The sequence below is a fragment of the Stegostoma tigrinum genome, chromosome 23 (genome assembly GCF_030684315.1).
Source record: "Stegostoma tigrinum isolate sSteTig4 chromosome 23, sSteTig4.hap1, whole genome shotgun sequence".
In the NCBI taxonomy this organism is placed as follows: Eukaryota; Metazoa; Chordata; class Chondrichthyes; order Orectolobiformes; family Stegostomatidae; genus Stegostoma; species Stegostoma tigrinum.
The window spans coordinates 52136341-52161739 of NC_081376.1; the positions used below are offsets into that span (position 1 = coordinate 52136341).

Here is a 25399-nt window from a genome sequence, read left to right on the forward strand (position 1 = left end):
TATAAAGCTCAGGATCCTGTATGCCATCTTAACAGCCTGTCCTACCAGCTTCAATGAATTATCCATCAATACACCCAGGTTCCTCTGCTACTGTGCCTACTTTGGAATAGTATCCTGCATTTTATGTTTCTTCTTGTCGTTCTTATCAAAATTACTTGCTTCGCACTTCTTTGCTTAAATTCCATCTACCAGTTGTCCACCAATTTCACCTGAGTTTTTTGACTTCTTTTGAAGTCTTTTGCCATCCAGCCTATAGTTCACAATGCTTCCAGGTTTTGCGTTATCTACAGATTGTGAAATAGTGCCCTGTACTGCAATGTCTAGGCCACTAAAATATGTTAGGAAAGTAAGGGTCTTAACCCCGATCCCAGGGGAGTCCCTCCATTTACTTGCTGCCAATTTAAAAATCATCTGATCGTAAAGCATAGGAGCAAAAGTAGGCCATTCAGCCCCTCGAGGCTGCTCTGCGTTCAGTGAGATCATGTCTGATCTGATAATGCTTAACTCCACTTTCTTGCCTTTTCCCCTTAGCCCTCCATTCCCTTACTGACTAAAAATCTGTCTTTTTCAGCCTTGACTATACTTAATGAGCCAATCTCTACAACCCTGTCTGGTAAAGATTTTCATAGATTCACTACCCTCTGAGCGAAGAAATTCATACTCATCTCTGTCTTAAAAGTGTGACTCCTTATTCTGAGATTGCATGCCTGAATTCCTAAACACTCCCAGAGGCGAAGCGTCCTTTCTGCACCTAACCTGTTAAGTACAGTAGGAATCTTGTATGTTTCAAAAAGATCACTGCTCATTTTTCTATCTTCCAATGATTACAAGCCTAATTTACTGAACCTGTCTTCATAAGACAGTCCCTCTGTACATGGTATCAGCCTAGTAACAGAGAACATAAAACAGTCCAGCACAGGAACGGGCCTTCTCTGTTCTGCCTCCAGCTACTCACCGCTATTTGTTTCCTGTCACTTTGTATCAAATCTACTGCTGTCTCTTAATTCCACGAATGCAAACTTTGCGAAAAAAAATCCAATTATGTGGAACTTTGTTAAAAGCTTTTCCAAAGTCCCTGCAGACTACATTAGCTGCTCTACCCTCATGAACGCTTTTGCTACAATATCAAAATTAAATTCCTGTGGCATTTTTTAAAATGAGCATCCATTTGTCAAAGTCTTAAATTAATTTTGTCCCGCATTATATTCTGTAATTTGGTGAACCATTTTTGAAAATAAAGTAGGAAACACTGTTCTGTGTGGACGCACACATAAGCATCTAGTTTCAAGCACTTTGTAAGTCATTCTATTTCTTTTCTCATGAGTTTTTGTTGAATTTCCTTTTGTTTAGGATATCATTTGCATTATCCTCTGAGGTTTTTACAAAACTGCTTCAATACTTTTGCAAAGAAACTGTTTTTGGTCTAATTCCTAACTTCTTGAATAAAATCTCAAATGTTTTATTTTAGACAAGCAGATTAACACCAGACTAGTACTTCATTGTTAATTTATTAATCATGGTATGTGCCTCATCCTTTGCATACCATTAAAATATATTAATGTGAAAGAACAGCAAAGCAATGAGAGGTGTTTTATAAGTCTCTAGTGTATATATTTAATGATAGACATACTCCCAATGACTGATTTAAATATGTGAGAATGTCACTTCTGAGGCACTGCATTAGATTGATTTTGCCTTTGCTATAATGTGTGTGGATTAGAGGCAGTATATCACATTGTCTTCAACCGTATATTTAAAAATAGATGTTCCTTTCTGTCACCATTCAGGAATTTTACCAGGATGGAAGTGGCCCAGAAAATGTTGGTGTATATAATCTCACAAAAGGCGTGAATAGATTTTGTCTTTCTAAACCAGGTACAAAATCTGAGTGATTTACTTTGTTTGTTTGTTTGTTTAGTTCTTGGCTCAGAGTTAATTAAGTGCCTTTCAAAGGCTTTCCACTTTACCAGCACAGACTTGATGGGCTGAAGGACATTTTTCTGTGCTGCAGACCTCTCTGCCTCCTTAATGCTGCATGTAACCCGAAGATTATACTGAGGCTGTTAGAACACAATGAGCATTGATGTTGTGTGCTTTGCATAAAAAAAGTAGTGCAAGGCACTTCACAGAGGAAGAAGAATCTCAAGAATCAACAGGAGAGGTTAAATTTTGCTTAACGAGATGGATGGAAACAGTGTAGAATGGCAAGGGATTCTAGTTAGATACTGGAACCAAAGAAAATACAAGCTGATCACCAACCATGGGACAAAGCAAGTGGGTATACAGGACACCAATGCATTGGATAGTTATTTAAAACAAAAATAGATCATGGAGCATCTGATTTCTGAGACTATGGCACTTAATGTGGATCAGGGCACAATTCTCAGAATATTGGATGATTGGAATTCAACATAAATGTTGGAAAGAGAGTATTGAATAAAAATAGAATCTAGTGGAAATGAAGGCATTATAAAGGGTTTCAGCATCAATGGAAGTAAGGTAAAAGTGATAATTGACAGTAATGCAGAAATGTGTTGGCAATGGATGCTGGGTTTATGGACACAGGTTCACTTGGGTATAAAATCAGCTGTGTCCAGTCATAAATATACAGTGAGGCTTTGGGCTGCAGATAATAACCTTAGCTTTCCCTGTGTTCAGTTGGAAAAATTTATGTTCCATCACAATTGTTGAGCAGATGAGATTATTAAAGCAAACCACTATAATTTGCAGCACAGAAACATTGCAAACTAAACTTAATAAATCAGAAAAAAGTGAAGATTGCTGAATTGAACATAATAAAAGTTCTATAAAAACTGAAAGAACTACGGATGCTGTAAATCAGGAACAAAAACAAAGTTGCTGGGAAAACTCAGCAGGCCTGGTAGCATTTGTGAAGATAAAAAAGGTTACCGCTTCAGGTCTGGTGACCCTTGTTCAGAACTTTTCTGTACATGTGGAGGCTGATGCATTTGGACTAGTTTAATGAAGAGTATTGTACAGAGAAAGGAGCTAAGGATGAATCTTTGGAAATCTCCAGAGCTGGCCATTTAGGATATGAGCAGTAATACTGAGGAATTATACTAACAACCAATTTAGGATTGACAGGCAGGCTGCAGTGTGCCGCATACATATTGCTTCATTCTTTGCAAAAGAAAGAACATGGGCTCATACAGTGTCTGTTTTCACTCAACAAAGTAGGTGACTTGCTGGTTAATTTCTCAGGGCAATGGCCAGACCGATGAGAATGAACCTGTCTAGTATGAAATTGAACCAAACCTGGCAATTAACTGTCAATCATCACTAATTGCTACATTCTCCATGGCAACACCTCTACCAGTCGCAGTCTACTTGGCAACCAATCCTTTCAAACAGTATAAATGTTGAGTTTCCCCTTTTTGGTACTCATTCAAATTGTGATGAGTTCAAGATGAAAATCTTCAATAATATTTGTCTTTTTCAGCAATGCTAAATAAATAATTGTTGGAGATTTACTTGTTTTCTTAGAGCAGATGAGTGAGGGAACCACACATGGTGTGTGGAAAAGGCTAGTATACCTTACCAGAAAATTACTTATAAAAGTCATTCTTGGAAGCAGGTTTAATGGCCCATAGTGAGTATTATAATGCAAGAATCAACTCATGACATTGAATTTTTGGAAATATGTTTAATTTAATAATTATAATCTCATGATAATTTATGAAAACAAAATGTCAGTGATTACTTGGTCTTACCAAAACCTGTTGCTTTTATGTTTGAACTATGTGCTATAAATCCTCCTCCTCTTCCCATTTTTTTGGTTATTGTTTGGTCTGAGCAAGCCCTTTTTATATTTGCAATTTATTAATTGAGGTGCAGATTTGTTCAGCTGAGTTTATATATTTTCCACTCATTGTCAAACATGTACATTTCCTAAAGAGGAGAAAGAAAGCAGGGTAAATCACTTAATGTGCTCGTTTCTTCCATCAGGTGCCTATAAAGTGACTCCTCGTTCTTGCCATCAGTTTGAACATGAGCATTACATCTATGACACGTAAGCATTTAAGCCGCCTCCTTTCTTGTGCAACATCATTATATTAATGAGCAGTTGCATTAGGTCTCATAAATTTCGTCCTGTTATTTGTTTGTTAGAGCGGCACCCACCATTCTAACCCTAACAGCGATTCGACACCGTGCACTTGGTACTATAGTAACAGACAAATTGATGGATGTAACAGTCACTATCAGGTAAGAGTGAACAATTGCAGCTATAATCAAGTTATGTGACACCATTACTCTTGCCTTAAAAAATGATCTTGAGAAAGTAATAACGGATATTTTAGTTGGAGTTCTGAAGGAGAGTCCTTGGATTTTAAATATTAACTGTTTCTGTCTCCACTGATGCTGCCAGACCTGCTGAGATTCTTCAGCATTTGCTACCTTTATTTCAGAATTACTGCATCAACAATACTTTTATCTAATGGATATTTTAGCATTGGGTCCATGTTTTTGTCCTTGTATTACAGCTAAATGTATAACAGGCCCTGTTCCATCTGTCTTTTTTCATATCTGGCTCGTTACTGTGTGCACTCTTGATCTCTGAGCCTGCTGACACTATACATAAACACTGAGTAATTAAAATAAATTAAACTTTAGAGGAGAAATGTATAGTGTATACAGTCAATACAGTGGCTGAGAAGGGGGAATAGTCATTTACCTTTTAGTGTGCATTTGGCATTTTGACATTTTTGCTGTGTTGTTGGAGCAGAGAATTTGCATTGCTGCTGAGTCAAAATTCAAACAACATTGTGTCAGTATCTTCATCGCAAGGACTACATTGGCTTGAGAAGGGTCGTAACTACCATCACAAGCGGATTTTGGGGTGGGTAGTAAATGTGCAAATTGGTCAAGAAAAATCTGAAGCAATTAATAGAACCTATTCCTAATTATAAATGAGTGTCAAAAGAACAGAGTAATGTTTCGAGTCCAGTGATTCAAAGAATGGTTCTGAAGGAGAGGTCACTGAACTTGAAACGTTAACTGTGTTTTCTCCCCAGTGATGCTGCCAGAGTTTCTTCGCAATTTCTGTTTCTATTTATTTCAGATCTCCAGATTCTGCAGTTCTTCATTGTCTGCATTGTAAATGTATTCTCCAGAGCATTGCCAGTGAAATGTCAGAAATATCATAATGTTTTACTGAGAACTGAATTGTTGAAACTTCTTTTTCAAAATGTAGGTTTTTAGGAATAAAAATACAAGATGCTCGAAAAGCAAAGCTGGTTAATTGGGGTCGAGGAAAGAGGAAAGACAAGTCATGTGTTAACGGTTTAAGATATGTTTATATCTATGTGTATTGGTGTGATGATTAACTTAATTAGACAAGGGTTAAGAGTTGAATATCTTATTAGAAAAGGGTTTTCTATAATGAACGGAGCTTGGTATAATTTTAGGGAGCTAACCTGATCATGCTTTGAAGGTTTTGCTGTTGGTTTCAGTGTTATAAACCTTGGAAGCCCATGGCTTTACACCATTCCAGTGCCAACCCATCAAGCCAACTTCATGCCCTGTTGGAAATGATAAGCCTTTGTACTGTTTCCACTGTGGAGAGAATAGCTGATGGAAAATATTATGATTTCCATTGCTCGTATGTGAACTGTGATATCCTATTAAACCAGGTAAAGGGCTGCCAGGACTTGTGCTCTGCACAAAGATTTGGCTTGGCAGGAATGCTCACATTTAGTTTCATGTGGGATGTTTTTAACAAAATGCAGACTGTGTTGCATTATTAGAGTTGGAAATTAGCATTTCAGATATGCACGGACAGATCAGTATTACATTTGTGTTTGTGGCTGCCCCCAGTACATATCGAATAGTTCAGTTTTTCTTTAGAAAGGGATAGTCAGCCCGTGCCTTACTGAAAAGGTCTCGGAGAGACCTATCCCCAAGCTCAACAATGTGTCAGTTTCATTACTAGAGTGAGAATAGATGAAGGAAGCTGACTTCATCTTGAATTGTAATGCCCCTGATTGTTCAAACATTTCCATGTTAATTTTAACCTGGAGCATCCCTGAAACAGAGAATTGCTGCATGACAGGGGCCATTTCACCTTCTGGATCTTCACCTTCTAGATTTTCACCTTCTACAGGCCTGTGCATCTTTGTGCCTCAAGTGTATGCCCAAATTTTATTTGGAAGTGAGATGAAAGTTTAGCTCTCCACCTTGTGTGGGTTTCAGAGTAACACCTTGCTTGGGTGAAAAACAGCATTTCTCAACTTCCCTCAGACCTTTCAGCCAGTTGTTTAAAATCTAATGCCTCTGGTTATTGACCTGCTAACAGAAGCAGTTCCTTCATGTCCTCTCTATCTAGGTTCCTCATCACTCTATTCACCTCAATCAGATTACCCCACAGCTTTCCAAAGAAGATAATCCCAATCCTTCCTCATTGCTAAAATTCTTCATTCCTGGCAGCATCCTTATCAATCTCCTCTGTACCCAGTCGAGTGTGATAGGTCCTTTGACGTGGACTGTTCCAGCAATGGTCTTCCTAATGTTGCATTCATTTTAGCATCATCCTTCCGCTCTTATGTTCTGTGCCTTAGCCAATAAAGCAAATGACCCTGTATGCCTCCTTAACCAGAATCTTATCCTTTATTGTGTATTTATTCCGTTGTATTGTTTAGCTTCCTCAAATAAATGACTTCAGACTTCGCTGGATTGGATCCCATTTGCTACGTTGCTAGGGGAGGTGATGGCCTGGTGATATTATCACTGGGCTGTTAATCCAGAAGACCCTTGTAATGTTCTGGAGACCAGAGTTCAATTTCTGCCACGGAAAATGGTAGAATTTGAATTCAATATAAATCTAGAATTAAGAGGCTAATGATGACAATGAACCAATTGTCAATTGTTGGAAAATCCCGTTTGGTTCTTCTAGGGAAGAAAATTGCCCCCCTCACCTGCTATGGACTACATGTAACTCCAGACCCACATTAAGTGGTTGACTCTTAACTGCCCTCTGGGAAATTAAGAATGGCCAGTGATGCCCTCATCCCATGGATGAATTTAAATGAACAAATTTCTGCCCACCTGTCTGGTCTATTGATATCTTGTCTCAGTTTGCAGCTTACTTCCCTAGCATTAACCATGCGGCCAATTTTCAAATCATCAGCGAACTACGTGAAAGTCTAAATTGTTGTTAAATACTTCAAAAAAAAACAAGAGACGCTTTGCTGAGTCCTGAGGAATTCCATTAGAATCAGCCTTTCAGTCTCAAAAATACCTGTTGGCCGTTGACTTTTGTTTCTTGCTGTTGAGCCAATTTTGGTTCCAACTCGCCTCTTTCCCTCGGGCCCCATGAGGTTTTAGATTTTAATTTTCTGGTCAGTCTGCCGTTTTGAGTCCTGTCAGGAGTCTTGTTAAATTCTGTGCAGTCTATATAAAGCGTGCTGACCTTATCAATGCTCCTGGTTACCTCCTCTGAAAATCAGTTGATTTAGTCAGACACAATTGTCTCTTAACATATCCACACCGCTCTTCCTTATCCAGTCTGCCCCTGAGCAGATTTTAATAAAAGTTCTTCTGAATGCATTTTTAAGAATTCTGTGCTATTCATGCCCTTTGCGCCAAACTTATCCCTGTTAATGTTAGATAACTGGAAATTGCTATTGTTTCAGCTCCGAGCGCTGATGCTAGGCCACTACCTGAAGGTGAAAGAAGCTGCTTCACCATCTTAGAATTAACATTAGTTTTGATGACAGGCCTTTTAACTCAGGCTAATTGTAACGTGTGAGTATGAACTCTGCAGAGTATATGTTAATGATAAGACAGATGCTATCGCATCAGTGTGTGGCATCGTTGAGTCAAATGGATGAAGAGGGAATGGAACGCTCTACTCACTTGACTGGAGGGCTCTGCACACTTGCTCCTGATTAAATGTAAAGTGCTCTTGAGTACAACAGTCTTCAGGTATTGAAATGCCACTTGCTATAGAGCCATTAGAGATGTAAAAATCTTTTGCAGGTGCTTAATTATTGTCTGCTGCAAATCAGTGAGTACCCTCCGTTGATTTGAAATAATTGCTAATATTTGTGTTGATTTCATTGTACTCATTTCTTCGCTTCCCTAGGTCTTCTATAGATAGTGAGCCAGCCTTAGTTTTAGGACCCCTGAAATCAGTTCAGGAGCAGCGGCAGGAACAGCAGCTGGCAGAAATTGAGACACGTCGACTAGAGCGCGAGAAGAAGGGCCAAAAGGAAGGGGAGAGAGAGCCTCCTGCCCAGGAAATTGTGGAGGAGCTAGAAGGACCTTTTCTTTATGAGTTTTCATACTGGGCAAGGTAATGCTAATTAATGCCTATTAGAACAAGCTAAATAATCCATGATTGTTGAAGCGAAGAAGCATAAATATGCAAGCAAGTTATTTAGTGTTACTGTGGACCAACTGTTTTAAACAGACTTGAATTCCCATTGGGTCTGTTCTGCCATTCGACCATGACTGATGTGTTTCTCAGCCCCATTCTTCTGCCTTCTCCCCTTTGATCCCCTTATTAATCAAGAACCTATCGATCTGTGTCTTAACTACACTGAGTGACTTGGCCTCCACAGCCTCTTGCGGCAGTGAGTTCCACAGATTTGCCGTCCTCCAGATTGAGAAATACCTCCTCTTCTCTGTTTCAAAGGGTCATTCCTTCACAGTAAGGTGTATTCTCACGTCCTAGTCTCTTCCCCTAGTGGAAACATTATCTCTGAACCCCCTCTATCCAGGCCTCCTATATTTTGTTGGTTTCAGTGAGGTCCCTCTTATACTTCTAAATTCCATCAAATACAGACACAGAGTCCCCACCTGCTCTGGATCACCTGACAAAAAGACATATTTTAAGACTTGTACTGTAATACAAAAACTGAAATCAACATTGACTAAGTGTTACTTTATAACCATTCAATATAATAAACTACAGAGTAGGCATTTCCCTTTTAACCAGTAAAAACAATGAATCACCCCATTCTGTGTTTAATGTTACACCACACTCTCCAGAGACATGTTGTCTTAAAATGAATGCCCAACTTTTCCCAACATATCATTAGAGTATTCTTGCTTCACTCAGTTGAATCTTCCAGTGTACTTTTAAACCAAGTCCTCTTCACTCAACCCTTTGAGCATAATCGAATGGACTCCTCATTGTAAAGTCCCCTTTGCTGGTTCCATAGCCTGTAATTTTTCACAATGCTTGTTTCCTTAAATATGGGTTCGGTTGGCCAATCCAGCAGCCCTTTCTTCTGCCTGGGATAGCAGCATCAATCTGACTGATTATGAAGGCTTCTGAGTCTGTAGCAAACCCTGCTGCTTTACCCTGTATCAGTGATAATGGGAACTGCAGATGCTGGAGAATCCAAGATAATAAAATGTGAGGCTGGATGAACACAGCAGGCCCAGCAGCATCTCAGGAGCACAAGCTCCTGAGATGCTGCTGGGCCTGCTGTGTTCATCCAGCCTCACATTTTATTATCTTGCTTTACCCTGTATGTCCACATGTAAAACCTTTTCCAGTCGAGTTTCAAGAGGACTTGACCTGATTTGCTGTGTGCATCCATGTGTGAAAGCTTTTCAAAGGGACTTGATCTGACTTGCTGCTTCCATTGGCCAGTCAGTAGATAGAACTAGTCAGTCACATGTCCCTCCCCACTACTCCATTTTACCTTGAATTCGAGGAGACCATTTAAAAGGTAACTATCTTAGAATGCCTCATAGCCATACAGCTATTTAAAGTGCTAAGAAAGAGATTTAATTGTCAAACTGGTAAAGAAAGTCACCTGATCACTTTCACTTTTAGAAAAGCAGTTTACAGAGACCCAATAATTTTTTTTATAGTACTTGCAGCATGGATGGTGGTAAGTGTTTGGAATCTCTTCCACAAATGGCAGCGGATGCCGGGTCAGTTCTTAATTTTAAATGGAACTTAGATAAATTTTTGTTTAATAAAGGTATTAAGGGATGTGGACTGCCAAATGTGGGTATCTGCAGTTAGACCACAGATTAGCCATGATCTCATGAGTGATGGAACAGGCTCGAGGGGCTGAATGGCCGACTCTTGTTCCTATGTATTGTTTTTAATATTAATACTTTAGTTTTCACTAATATTGATGAAGCTTGTCGTGTGATTCATGAACATAATTTTGTTAATTTGTTAAGTTAAGTATCTGATTAGGTTGTAACAAAATTTTGTAAATGTCTCCCATTCATTAGTCTCAGCTCTAGAAGGGTATCTGTAAGGGGCAGTCTCAGCTCTGAGAAGGAAGAGGTATTTTTGTAGTTACTTCAGAATTGGAGAATTGTCCATTTTTTTCCTTCTGGATTACCTTCGAAACAAGTGTGTTCATAACGTCAACAGATCTATAAATGTTCTTGTGACCAAAGGCTCACTTGCTGCAGCAGCCTTGAAGCATTCTGTCACACATTCACCAAATTTCATGGTCAATTTTCATGTCACCCTCTTGATTCCTAATCCTTCTCTGTGCTTTTGTGATAGTGTTGTGCAGCAAATTTACAGGTTTCTAATTGTTATATGTTTGATAAAATCTGTATGGTTGAAAAGGAGACTGCCATTCTGATTAGTCTCTCAGTGTTAAGAAAACTGCATGAAGGTCTGATTTTATAGACCATTTTGCCATAATGTTACGACAAAAGTGCACTGAATGGAAGTTATATTTCTGCATTTATCTTGACATTTGCTCTCCACTCATTTCTGTTTCACATATCAGGGGTTTATTTTTGGACTATTCCCCTATCGTTGTACATTAATCCTCTTGAACAGCCTGGCTTGAAATGCATTAAACCACATTTGGAAGTTAGATTTGTAATTTGATCATGTTTAGCTTTTACATTTGAAAATCTGGTACACATGTTGCTTCCACTGCAGTGTTTGAATTTTGTAAAAATAATTTCTGTCTCTTTTTGTCTGTATGGCTATTTAGCTTTACAGCACAGAGTCTCATCAAGTTTTCATGGTAGATGGGTGGCCATATTGATACCACCACTGATTGTAAATCTCTTTTGCTTTCTTTGGTAGAGCTGGAGAAAAGATTACAGTCACACCCTCATCAAAGGAGCTTCTCTTCTACCCTCCATCAGTGGAGGCTGTCATTACTGGGGGTAACCTTTTACACTGTTTGAAGCTTTAACATTACAGATTAAAAGATTGAGAAGTTCTGACTGTTTTACGCACATTTAATTCACTGAATAATTTTGAATGCTTGTGTTAATTATGAAAAGCATTCAAATTCTTAGGTTCCTGTGTTAACATGAATATGATAGTCTATGACCCACCTGTACTGTTTTTATGGAGGGGAGAATCCAGGATTTTGACCCAGCAACAGTGACATATTTCCAAGTCAGGATGATGAATGGCTTAGAGGAGAGTTCACAGTGGGTGGCGTTCCCATATATCTGCTGCCCTTGTCTTTGTAGAGGTTGTGAGTTTGGAAGGTGCTGTCTGAGCAGCTTTAGTGAATTTCTACAGTGCCTTTAGAAGATGGTACATGCTACTGATTCTGAGTGTCAGTAGTAAAAAGAGTGGATGTTTGTTAATGTGGTGCCGATCAAGTAGCCCTGAATGGTATTAAGCTTCTTGAGTGTTGTTGGAGCTGCACCCATCCAGGCAAGTGGGGAGTGTTCCTTCACACTCCTGACTTGTGTGCTGTAGGAGCTGGGCAGGTTTTGGTGGGTTACTTGCTGCAGTATTCCTAGCCTTTGGCCTACTCTTTTAGCCACAGTATTTATGTGGCAGGTCTGGCTCAGTAAGTAGTTTAGATGCCTTGAACATGCAGGTTGAATTGCCAAGGTGCATGGATTGGAAATGACTCTTGAATTAGTTTTGACACACTGATTTACTTAATCCAATGCACCTTTTAGAAAATGTTTCATCATTTGTAATGTTATTTTGAAAATGGCCCATATAATACTAGAGACAAAATTCAAGATGAATGAAGTTCTAAAAAGGGAAAAGGCTCAGTGCTGATGGAATAAGAAGGAGCCTGACTCAAGGCAGTGGCTTTCTTTAGTTGATGAAAGGCTGAGAGATAACTAATTGGAAAGTTAAGGTTTGTATTAAATTAAATCCTAGTCCCCTTGTCTTGTACTAGTTTTGTATTTTTAAGCATCTGAAAAAGAATGTACCCGGGATGTGGTGAAAGGAGGAGTTGGGCCGCTAGAAGGGTTTAAAATTGATGCAAAGGTATTCGATTGGCCAGCTGTACTAAAGTTGATGAAGCATAAATTCAGATAAGATGTGTTCAAGGATACTGAGGGAAGTAATATTAGAAATTGCAGAGGCTCTGGCTTTTATAGTTCAGTTTTGCTTAAACTCACAGCTGGTGCCAGAGGGCTGGAGAATTGCAGATGTTATGTCCTTGTTCAAAAGAAAAGTGTAAGGATAAATCAAGCCATTTTAGACCAGTAAGTTTAATATCTGTGGGATGAAAACCTCCGGAAATATTAATTTGTGACAAAATTAATAGTCATATGGACAAACTCAGTTTAAAGAGAGTCAGCATGGATTTCTTAAAGGTAAATCATATCGAGCAACTTGCTGGAGGTTTTTGAAGAAATAACAGAAAGGATTGTTGAAGGTACTGTTTTTGGTTTGATGTATATGGACTTCCAAAAGGCATTTGATACAGGGCAACACAACAGACTTGTGAGAAATTAAAGCTCATGGAATAAAAGGACCAGTAACATCAAGGATGCAAAGTTGACTGAGTGATGGGAAACAGAGTAAAATGGCTAATGGCTGTCGTTTTAATCTGGGGCACAGATTTGTAATGGAGCCTACGTGGGGATCAGTGCTGGAACACTGACGAGCGTTAATGGTCCAGACTGTGGTGTCCAAGGCATAATTCCACAATTCAAGGACAGTAAAAGAGCAAGGAAGCAATATAATCTGTGAGAATGATTGTTGTAGATAGTGAATGATAGTGTGGAACTTCTAGAGGGCGTGCACAAGTTGGTGGACTGGGTGGACAGGTGGCTGGAGAAGCGTGAGGGGATACATTCTGGAAGGAAGAACGTGGAAAAGCAATATAAAACATAGAGGGCAGGAGCAGAGAGACCTGAATGTATATGTGCATAATTCATTACAGATGGCAGGTCATGTTGAGAGAACAGTTAACAAAGCATGAAGTTTTCTGGGCTTTGCTTAATTGGGTTTAGCAGAGTAGAAAGGCAAGGAGTTGATCCTGAACTTGCATAAGACATTAGTTCAGTCTCAGCTCAAGTATTACATCCATTTCTGGTGCGGCCTTTTAGGAAGAATATGAAGGGATTGGAGCAAATGCAGGAGACATTTATGCGAATGGTTCCAAGGTGAAGAATTTCCAATATGAAGATAGATGGAGAACTGGGACTGTTTCTCGGAGAATACAAAGCTCAAAGGAGATCTGGTTGAAACATTCAAGATCTTGAGAGGTCTGGCCAGAGAAAATGGGGAAAGAATGTTCCCAAACATAAAAGGAAACAGGAGGACACAAATTTACAGTAATTAGCCAAAGAAAGAACAGTGATATGAAAAAAGAAATTTTCGCCCAGTTTGTGGTTGGGATCTGGAATGTCTGTGTGTGTGGTTGTGGCAAGTTCACTTGAGGCTGTCAAAGGGAATTAGACCGTTAGTTAACAGGGAATGATGAGCAGGATTACAGGAAGGAGGCAGGAGAATGGCATGAAGTGAAAGCTCATTTGATGAGCTACTGCAGACACGATGGACTGAATGGCCTCTTGCGCTGAAACAACTCTTTGATATGTTGGGAGCATTGGTACATCTTTGAACTGGGACTGGACAACATTGGTTACATTTGTGAAGAAAAAGTAAACTTTTTAGCCTTGTCTAAAAAGGTAGTAGTTTTACGTATCAGATTTGCATTTGGTAATGAGCCTCTCAACCTTTTTGATGAAGAGTGTTGTTTGTGGAGGTAGTGCCTGTGACAGTTCTATTCATCTGATTTAGGCAGTTAAAAATTCAGTTTTATTACTGGCATAGAACTAATTCATGTATTAATCATTAGCTGTTGTAATCATCTATATTGTACTGCGATTTGTAAACTGCGTATATATTGGAGCAATTAAGGAGAAACGTTTCAGGATGAAGTCTAGAAAGGTATTTGATAGATTCTGGGTATGTTCAGTTCATGTTGTTAGTGTAATAATTTTGACCTGACTAATTGTGTTTACTGTTTCATATAATTTCAGTTTGCGTGTAGTACTTGATTTTGACATGATTAATTCTCAGAATTTTAAATGAAGCTCTTTTAAAATTAGGGTGACCTAAATGCTATCGGCATTTCTAAAAATATCTTGCAACTTGTGATTCAATGTGCAGAGTATTTAATTACCCAGATGAGAAAACTAATTGTATTCTTGGCTCTCTCAACAATAATTATATACTGTTCCAGCTATCAATGTCAAAGAATTTTTTTGTGCAAACTGGGTAAGTACTTTCATTTGCTGCTGTTAAGTTGCTTTGAAGTAGCCTTTGCACAACAGAGCCACTCCACAATCTATGTTAATCCATTTAAAGTGTTCTTCAGGCAATGCATTTCTCATCTCCAGGACCTGCAGTTTTTTGTTTTATTTTTGTGTTGTGCTACAGATAGTTGTCCAGGAAGACTAATAGAGATTCAGGGAAAAGTTGGATTATTTCTGGAAGGACAGATACACCCAGCCTTAGAGGGTGTTGAAATTATTATCACTGAGAAAACCTCAACACCACTCATCACTGTATTGACTAATGAGGAGGGGTCATACAGGTAAGTGAAAGAGATTTGGTGCTGTGTCATAGTCTATGCATTAGCACTGAAGAACATGTGGTTCCTTCTCATGCTGTGAATTTGAGTTTGTAAAGAGAATCGTGCTGTGCATATTTCTGGCTCTGGTTCCTTGCACCCAAGCAATTGATTATTGTATATTTTACACTGTGGGCACTGAAGCTCAAAGTTATTTCCTTTGCATTTAGACTCGTGCACTGGCAGAGAAATGTGCCTATCTAATAAAGGTTACAGATTTTCCAATAGATGTTACAAAGTTTAAACACACACAAAAGTAAAAGTTGGGCACTGGTTTCAAGCGGAAGCTGCTGGAGCAGATTTTTTTGGAAAGACTGATGAAAATGCCAGGCAGAAGCACAAGGGGGCAGTGTGAATCTATGGCTAGAATAATGTTTAATATTTTTATTTTTGTTCAAACTTGCCTCTGCCTAATGCTTAGAAAAATGCCTACTGTCTAAAACAAAGTATGCAGTTGGGAGTGGAAGAGGAAATGAAATTGTATTTAACTTATGAAAGTGCCTATTCTCTTAATGGTTCCGGCAGCTGGAGGCCCACATTTTCTTTTGGAGTAACGGTGACATTTTAGGTTCGCCGGTGCTGAGTTTTGGCACCTAGATGTAGCCCTAACAAACCCAGATTCATCATGTTTAAACATGTAAAGTGTTTGTAAAGTAGGGCACAGTGGCTCAGTGGTTAGTACTGCTGCCTCAGTGCCACGGACCCGGGTTCGATTCCACCCTCGGGTGACTGTCTGTGTGGAGTTTGCACGTTCTCCCCATGTCTGTGTGGGTTTCCTCCGTGTGCTTCGGTTTCCTCCCACAGTCCAAAGATGTGCAAGTTAGGTAGATTGACCATTGGAAATTGCCTGTAGTGTTCAGGGATGTGTAGGTTAGATGTGTTGGTCTTGGGAAGTGCAAGGTCGCAGGGAAAATGGTAGGGGGATGGGTCTGGGTGGGATGCTGATCAGAGGGTTGGTGCGGACTTGTTGGGCCTGCTTCCATACTGTAGGGATTCTAAAACTAAGGTGGCTGGGGCATTAATTATATTCACAAGAGAAATGGAGTTTTAATCAGTGAGGGCCTCAAAGGTTATGGGAAAAGGCAGGAACCTGGGTGCATTGAAGATTATAAGATCAGCCATGATCTCATTGAAACGCAGAGCAGACATACTGGGCTGAATGGCTTGCTTCTGCTGGTATGTTTTATGGTCATTTTATGGCTTGTTGCCTCACGGGGAGGCTCCTTCATTGTACATAAAGGAACATACTGAAATAACTATGTCAACATAAATGAAAAATAACCTTTACAAGAGGAATATTGTATCAAAGATCAGACCCCTGAGAGTTTTATTCAATATGCTTTTATATCAACAGTAAATAAATTCTGCTGTAAGTGGTAGCCATTAGTTTTAATCATTGTTTGCTACAAAATCTGAAGCAACATAATTCTCCTTGGTCACCCCTGAATGAATTAAGTCGTAGCTCAATCACGAAGAAATTGTTTTTTTGCTTCGTTCATTCATGGGATGAGAGTAGCACTGACCAGGAAGCATTTATTGTCCATCCTTAATTGCCCAGAGGGCAGTTCAGAGTCAACCACATTGCGGTGGGTCTGGAGTCACATGTAGGCCAGACCAGGTAAGGAAGGCGGTTTCCTTCCCCAGAGGACATTTTCCTTCCCCAGAGGACATTAGTGAATCAGATGGGTTTTTCCAACATTCGACTATGGGATCATGGTTATCATTAGATTCTTAATTCCAGACTTCAAATTGCACCATCTGCCGTGGTAGGATTCAAACCCAGGTCCCCAGAACATTATCTGGGTCACTGGATTAACAGTCCAGCAATAATACCACCAAGCCACCTCCCCCAGAGTGAAGCTTTGAAAATCCAATTAGTTTATGTGGTGTTCAAACAACACTTTCTTTCCTGATAATAAAATGTGAGGCTGGATGAACACAGCAGGCCCAGCAGCATCTCAGGAGCACAAAAGCTGACGTTTCGGGCCTAGACCCTTCATCAGAGAGTTCAAGCTACGTACGTTATTAAACCGTTGGAATTCACACATGTGGTATAACCATCTTTTTTTGTTTTATTTACAAGGGTTGGACCGTTGCACAGAGACCAGGAATATTCTGTGACTGCCCAAAAGGAAGGTTTTGTTTTGACTGCATTAAAGGGAACAGTTGGTGATTTTAAAGCTTTCGCTTTGGCAGGAGTTACTTTTGAGGTAATTTAATATTAAGTGCTGTGTACAAATTATACATTTTAATTCATCACTGAGTTCGTTTTGATTTATTTTGTTTTTGTTTAAGTAACACATCTGTTGTTGTATTTGTAAATAAGCACATTTCGCAGACCAAAGGCAATGCAATTAACTTTGAAAAATCCATACGTAAATTAAATCAGGTTTAAAACATGTGACAATCCTGTAGTACCAAAAATAGTCAAAACTAAAGGAAGAGGAGTGTTGAATTGAAATGATGCACCAATACACCATTCCAATATTGCAGGCATGCTTGTGCATATAAACTTATCATTTGAGTGCTTTATTAATAAAGTGAACCATATAAATGATAAAATTACATTGTTATATCTAGTTATTGCAGTTTGCCAGTCAAGGTCATGTGGCATGGAACTTCGAATAGACTTTCATGTAAATAACACACTTTTCTGGCAGTACTGAGTTTTTGTTATTTACGGTATTGCAAAGAATTGTAGAATCCTACAATGTAGAAGCAGGCCACATCATCCCTCCAAATAACAGCCCACCCCCATCCCCCTGCACTACCCCTGTAACTCTGCATTTCCCATGTCTAATTCACCTAGCTTGCACATCACTGGACACTATGGGTAATTTAGCCTGGTAATCCACCCAACCTACATGTCTTTGGACTGTGGGAAGAAACCAGAATCCACAGGAAACCCATGTAGACACGTGGAGAACATGCAAACTCCATGCAGACAGTTGCCTGTGAGTGGAATCGAACCTGGGTCCCTTGTGCTTTGAGGCAGCAGTGCTAACCACTGAGCCATCTGTACTGATTTTCCTTCTAGAATTCTTCATAAATATATTTTACAATTCACAAGATTCCCCTCGTTTAAAATCACTTGAATTAGGTTTAACAGTGGAGCTCACTAGCATTAGCTTTTAAACGTTTGAATTCTAAAGTACTCAATGTAGGTAAGGAATGTATTTTCTTACACACTATTTGGATCAGTATTAAAGCCATGGAATGCGCCAGTTTTATTGAATAGAAGTATCTGCTTAGGGACTGTAAAGCCTGAAATGATTTGTGTTTGTGAAGCACATCCTGGGACATCCTGATCCAAATAAAGTGAATGTATTTTGATTGTCCTTGTATTTAATTTTGACAAACTGTATTCTAACACCATGTGGGGATTAGTACCAACTGACTGTTATCCTATTTCACAAATAAGTGTGTTTTCCAGAACCAGTATGATTAATCAGTTGAAGACTTGTGTCTGTTATTAATTGTAACATGGTTATAACTCTTAACTGTAAAGTCAGTAGCATTCCTGGATGTGAATTTTATTTATAATGCTCCCTTAAAATTATATAAATAGAATTTATTTCTGTACAACTAGATAAAAACTGAAGATGATCAACCCCTTGCCGGAGTTCTTTTGTCTCTTAGCGGAGGACAGTTCCGTTCCAATCTGCTAACCCAAGAGAATGGCATGCTTACTTTTGCAAACCTGGTAATGTTTAATTTAGTTTGTCAAAAAGTGAAGTTATTCAATTCTAAATATAGTTGGAGATTGTTATGTAAATTTTGTGTAAACATTTTGATGGAGGTGGAAAATGGTGTATTGTTCTACTCGTGTTGTCAGAATCAACAGGAGGTTTGACAACATGTACAGCATGGATAATGTGCGCAGTGAAGCTCCCATTACACTGATGTGTCAGTGTGTCTTCTCTAGCCTCAGAGGACTGTCCGTCAGTACACCTCAGCCCTTCTCACACAATGCCGGTCTGACTGTCCAGTCTAATTGTGGTTGGCTTGAAGCTCATTAAGAGCTGAGTTGAGTCTGTATGGAATAGTTTTGCCTAGTATTGTATAAGAAAGAAAATAATTACCTTACAAATCGAATTGCTCCCTTTCTTTTACAAAGTCATCTAGTGCACTTTACCACCCATTCTATTTTACGTGTACTAGTACAATTGAATTTGTAACAGCTTTTGGCTCATATATGATGGAACCTAATCAGTGCCGGACATAAATGCCAAGGTCTACCACTGTTCTTTAGTTTATTTATTCAAATGTTAAATAATTGCCTACTGTAATTGTATTCTGTGCTGGTGTTTAGAGTCCTGGTCAGTATTACTTCAAACCCATGATGAAGGAGTTTCGCTTTGAACCTGCATCACAAATGATCGAAATACAAGAAGGGCAAACTCTTAAAATCAAGATTACAGGCTATCGGACTGCCTACAGGTTTGTCAGGGAAGGGAAAAATATATTCTCTATCTGAAAAAGTGCTTTTGGCCATGTTCTTGTATGACAGGCAAATTATTTCAGAAACAATTGCTGTGTAGTTTCTGATACAGCAAACCTTTGTGGATGTATTTTATAATAAAGGATACGGAAGAACGGGAACAATTTATAAATGCAATCTGGTATTGTGCCACACTATTGCAAATTTTCCTGTAGAATAAAATTTAAAAGAATAAAATGCCGTGGGTAGAATAAAATTTCATTACAAAAGGTCTGTAATGTTAAAGTGAATTACCTTACTGATTAAAGTGAAATTTAGCTATAAGCAATAAACTAACAATACATCTATTGCAAAATTTATTTAATGCTTTACGATTGAACTTGACCATAATCATTGCATCTAATGTGTTAAAACCGTGAAATATGTTCCATAAAAATAATTGTCAACCTGCATTTTCTAGAGCTGAGCTGGAGTGGAATATTTTTAAACGAGTGAAACTCTGTGCTTTGTCTGAGAGGCGAGTTCTGTTATGTATGAATAGAATTGAACGCCATATATTCCTGTGAAATACCAGAAACTAATAGGTCCATAGGCTACTCCTCTGCACAGTGTACACTGATTTCTGCTGTGCAGACTGGAGGTCAAGTTTTATCCAATGGGGACGAGTTGGAAAATCACTTCTTAGCTCTTGTCATGAACTACAGAGTAGTTATCTACAGCCGAAGCCTGGGGAAATATCTTGTGTGTAGGAAAGGTTTGCAGAACTCTTAAATAGGACAAGAAAATAATTTTTGAACTGTTCATCTTTGAAAGCTGAACCCATTTAGCGACATAAATAAATGAACCTCTTGTGTATCCCAGATTTTAAGTACACCTGTTGAAAGCATTTTCTTCATCTGTCTGTGCTTTAACCTATGGAATTTCTTTCTTTAATCCTCACCTCTTTAAAGATATTCAAAACGTAGCTTCTTGCATCAGCTTTTGCACGTTTGTCCTGTTAGCTTTTTATATAGCTCACTGTCCGATTCTGATTGCTAACTCTCCCTTGGGATGTTTAACAGCATTAAAGGCTCCATATCAGAAGAGTCACAATCCTGGAACTCTCTTCCTAAATGCTCTGAGGGCTTATCTACACTGGATGAACTGAGTAGTTTCAGGCCCTTACGACGACCTTCCCAAGAGCAATTAGAAATGAGTAATGCTCACCGTAATGTGGTGACCCATGTCTCATGAAGGAATAAAGAAAGAAAAAGATTACCTTGGGTTGAATTAATATTTGTAATGCTTACGTTGATCACGGTTTGTTGCAATTTAAAAGACTCTTCAGTAATAAAGCACCTGGTCAAAGTACATCACTAACTAATTTAAGTCAACCCAACAAAATAGCCAGTTGCACTCCTGACTTGTATAGCAAGATGTTCAAATGCTGTGTTGATATGCATATTGTGCACTTCTGTTCAAGGTAATGTGGAAAAGCTCTGCATTTGATGATTAAATGTTCTCAAGAATTCAAAAGAAATTACAGAGTAGTGTTCTCTAGTTTACTACCGGTGCCACGAGATAGCGAGGCGAGGAACAGGGAGCGGGCGCAGCTTAACACGTGGCTGCGCAGCTGGTGTAGGAGGGAGGGTTTCAGATATGTAGATGATTGGGATGCCTTCTGGGGAAGGTGGGACCTGTACAAGAAGGACGGGTTGCATCTGAACTGGAAGGGGACCAATGTCCTGGGTGGAAGGTTTGCTCGAGTAGTTCGAGAGGGTTTAAACTAGTATGGCAGGGGGGTGGGAACCTGAGCTGTATACCGGAGGTGAGAGTTGATGCAGGCGAGGCAGTAGCAAGAGGTAGACCAGCTAGTGGGAAGGATTTTCCTGGGAAGGAACCAAGGGATCAGTTAAAGTGTGTTTGCTTTAACGCAAGGAGTATCAGGAATAAAAGTGATGAACTTAGGGCATGGATCAGTACCTGGTGCTATGATGTTGTGGCCATAACAGAGACATGGGTTTCTCAGGGGCAGGAATGGTTGCTGGATGTTCCAGGGTTTAGAGCATTTAAAAAGAATAGGGAGGGGGGAAAAAGAGGAGGGGGTGTAGCACTACTAATCAGAGAGGGTATCATAGCTACAGAAGCTTCCTTTGTCGAGGAAGATCTGCCTACTGAGTCAGTATGGGTGGAAATTAGGAACAGCAAGGGAGCAGTCACCTCGTTAGGGGTTTACTACAGGCCCCCCAATAGCAGCAGGGAGATTGGAGAAAGCATAGGTCGGCAGATTTTGGAAAAGTGTGGACGTAGTAGGGTTGTTGTAATGGGTGACTTTAACTTTCCCAATATTGATCGGAACCTCCTTCGAGCAGAAGATTTGAATGGAGCTGTTTTGTAAGGTGTGTTCAGGAGGGTTTCCTAACTCAGTACGTTGACAGGCCAACGAGGGGAGAGACCATTCTAGACTTGGTGCTCGGAAAGGAGCCGGGGCAGGTATCAGATCTTGTGGTGGGAGAGCATTTTGGTGATAGTGACCATAACTGCCTCACATTCTACATAGCTATGGAGAAGGAGAGGATTAGGCAAAATGGAAGGATATTTAATTGTGGAAGAGGAAACTATGATGCGATTAGACATGAGTTAGGAAGCATGGACTGGGAGCAATTGTTCCATGGTAAGGGCACCATAGACATGTGGAGACTGTTTAAGGAACAAGTTGTTGTGAGTGATGAATAAATATGTCCCTCTGAGACAGGCAAGAAGGGGTAAGATAAAGGAACCTTGGATGACGAGAGCAGTGGAGCTTCTCGTCAAAAGGAAGAAGTTAGCTTACATAAGGTGGAGGAAGCTAGGGTCAAGCTCAGCTCTAGAGGATTACAGGCAGGTGAGGAAGGAGCTCAAAAATGGTCTGAGGAGAGCCAGGAGGGGGCACGAGAAAGGCTTGGCAGAACGGACTAGGGAGAACACAAAGGCATTTTACACTTATGTGAGGAATAAGAGAATGGTCAAAGAAAGAGTAGGGCCGATCAGGAATAGCATAGGGAACTTGTGTGTGGAGTCTGAGGAGGGAGGGGAAGCCCTAAATGAGTCTTTTGCTTCTGTCTTTACGAAAGAAACGAACTTTGTAGTGAATGAAACCTTTGAAGAGCAGGTGTGCATGCTGGAATGGATAGAGATAGAGGAAGCTGATGTGCTGAAAATTTTGTCCAACATTAAGATTGACAAGTCGCCAGGCCCGGACCAGATTTGTCCTCGGCTGCTTTGGGAAATGAGAAATGCAATTGCTTCGCCACTTGCGAAGATCTTTGCATCCTCGCTGTCCACTGGAGTCGTACCTGAGGACTGGAGAGAGGCAAATGTAATTCCTCTCTTCAAGAAAGGAAATAGGGAAATCCCCGGCAATTACAGACCAGTAAGTCTCACGTCTGTTGTCTGCAAGGTGTTAGAAAGGATTCTGAGGGATAGGATTTATGACCATCTGGAAGAGCATGGCTTGATCAAATACAGTCAACACGGCTTTGTGAGGGGTAGATCATGCCTCACAAACCTTATCGAGTGTTTTGAGGATGTGACTAGAAAAGTTGATGAGGGTCGAGCTGTGGATGTGGTGTATATGGACTTCAGTAAGGCATTTGATAAGGTTCCCCATGGAAGGCTCATTCAGAAGGTCAGGAGGAATGGGATACAGGGGAACTTAGCTGCTTGGATACAGAATTGGTTGGCCAACAGAAGACAGCGAGTGGTAGTAGAAGGAAAATATTCTGCCTGGAAGTCAGTGGTGAGTGGTGTTCCACAGGGCTCTGTCCTTGGGCCTCTACTGTTTGTAATTTTTATTAATGACTTGGATGAGGGGATTGAAGGATGGGTCAGCAAGTTTGCAGACTACACAAAGGTCGGAGGTGTCGTTGACAGTGTAGAGGGCTGTTGTAGGCTGCAGCGGGACACTGACAGGATGCAGAGATGGGCTGAGAGGTGGCAGATGGAGTTCAACCTGGATAAATGCGAGGTGATGCATTTTGGAAGGTCAAATTTGAAAGCTGAGTACAGGATTAAGGATAGGATTCTTGGCAGCGTGGAGGAACAGAGGGATCTTGGTGTGCAGATACATAGATCCCTTAAAATGGCCACCCAAGTGGACAGGGTTGTTAAGAAAGCATATGGTGTTTTGGCTTTCATTAGCAGGGGAATTGAGTTTGAGTTGTGAGATCTTGTTGCAGCTCTATAAAACTTTGGTTAGACCGCACTTGGAATACTGCGTCCAGTTCTGGTGGATGCTTTGGAGAGGGTTCAGAGGAGGTTTACCAGGAAGCTGCCTGGACTGAGGGCTTATCTTATGAAAGAGGTTGACAGACCTCGGACTCTTTTCATTGGAGAAAAGGAGGTTCTCACACACCACCCTACCAACCTCCGGATACAACGCAACATCCTCCGACACTTCCGCCATTTACAATCCGACCCCACCACCCAAGACATTTTTCCATCCCCTCCCCTGTCTGCTTTCCGGAGAGACCACTCTCTCCGTGACTCCCTTGTTCGCTCCACACTGCCCTCCAACCCCACCACACCCGGCGCCTTCCCCTGCAACCGCAGGAAATGCTACACTTGTCCCCACACCTCCTCCCTCACCCCCATCCCAGGCCCCAAGATGACATTCCACATTAAGCAGAGGTTCACCTGCACATCTGCCAATGTGGTATACTGCATCCACTGTACCCGGTGCGGCTTCCTCTACATTGGGGAAACCAAGCGGAGGCTTGGGGACCGCTTTGCAGAACACCTCCGCTCAGTTCGCAACAAACAACTGCACCTCCCAGTCGCAAACCATTTCCACTCCCCCTCCCATTCTCTAGATGACATGTCCATCATGGGCCTCCTGCACTGCCACAATGATGCCACCCGAAGGTTGCAGGAACAGCAACTCATATTCCGCCTGGGAACCCTGCAGCCTAATGGTATCAATGTGGACTTCACCAGTTTCAAAATCTCCCCTTCCCCTACTGCATCCCTAAACCAGCCCAGTTCGTCCCCTCCCCCCACTGCAGCACACAACCAGCCCAGCTCTTTCCCCCCCCCCCCCCCCCCCCACCCACCCACTGCATCCCAAAACCAGTCCAACCTGTCTCTGCCTCCCTAACCGGTTCTTCCTCTCTCCCATCCCTTCCCCCCAACCCCAAGCCGCACCCCCAGCTACCTACTAACCTCATCCCACCTCCTTGACCTGTCCGTCTTCCCTGGACTGACCTATCCCCTCCCTACCTCCCCACCTGCACTCTCTCCACCTATCTTCTTTACTCTCCATCTTCGGTCCGCCTCCCCCTCTCTCCCTATTTATTCCAGTTCCCTCTCCCCATCCCCCTCTCTGATGAAGGGCCTAGGCCCGAAACGTCAGTTTTTGTGCTCCTGAGATGCTGCTTGGCCTGCTGTGTTCATCCAGCCTCACATTTTATTATCTTGGAATTCTCCAGCATCTGCAGTTCCCATTATCTCTAACACGAGGGGTCATAGTTTTAAGCTGGTTGGAGGAAAGTATAGAGGGGATGTCAGAGGTGGGTTCTTTGCACAGAGAGTTGTGAGAGCATGGAATGCGTTGCCAGCAGCAGTTGTGGAAGCAAGGTCAATTGGGGACATTTAAGAGACTGCTGGACATGCATATGGTCACAGAAATTTGAGGGTGCATACATGAGGATCAATGTTCGGCACAACATTGTGGGCTGAAGGGCCTGTTCTGTGCTGTACTGTTCTATGTTCTATGTTCTAGATGGGATGCTTAATTTTTGAGATGCATAAAAACATTCTGAAAATCATATTGTGTTCTATGTGGCTAATTATCTGAAATACTACCATAAAAGTCTGAAACATCTGCTTATTTTTAAAAGCTGTTATGGAACAGTATCCTCTTTAAATGGGGAGCCTGAACAAGGAGTTGCTGTGGAAGCTGTTGGCCAGAATGATTGTAGCATTTATGGAGAGGATACAGTGACCGATGAAGATGGAAAATTTCGTCTCCGTGGTCTACTGGTAAGAGTTAAATTGTTAACTCTTGCAAGTTTATTTAATGATGAAAATATTTATGTAAGAGCACTTTCTCATGCACTTGTTGTAAGTATTGCCTAATTTGGTAATGTGTTGAAATGATGATAAATTAGTGTGTGTCAAAATTAACACAGTAGTGCAA

The 25399-nt window shown here is 40.6% G+C and overlaps 1 protein-coding gene across 1 annotated transcript in view; it reads left to right on the forward strand.

Moving 5' to 3' along the window:
- The window catches only part of nomo (nodal modulator), a 78825-nt gene that overhangs the window by 27240 nt on the left and 26186 nt on the right, over positions 1–25399 (forward strand). Inside the window, exons 16-25 of the mRNA XM_048552030.2 lie at positions 1788–1875; positions 3967–4030; positions 4129–4224; positions 8102–8311; positions 11042–11124; positions 14612–14768; positions 16888–17014; positions 18394–18507; positions 19117–19244; positions 25101–25242. Coding sequence (XP_048407987.1) covers positions 1788–1875; positions 3967–4030; positions 4129–4224; positions 8102–8311; positions 11042–11124; positions 14612–14768; positions 16888–17014; positions 18394–18507; positions 19117–19244; positions 25101–25242 — 1209 coding nt within the window. The remainder of the gene's footprint in view (positions 1–1787; positions 1876–3966; positions 4031–4128; positions 4225–8101; positions 8312–11041; positions 11125–14611; positions 14769–16887; positions 17015–18393; positions 18508–19116; positions 19245–25100; positions 25243–25399) is intronic.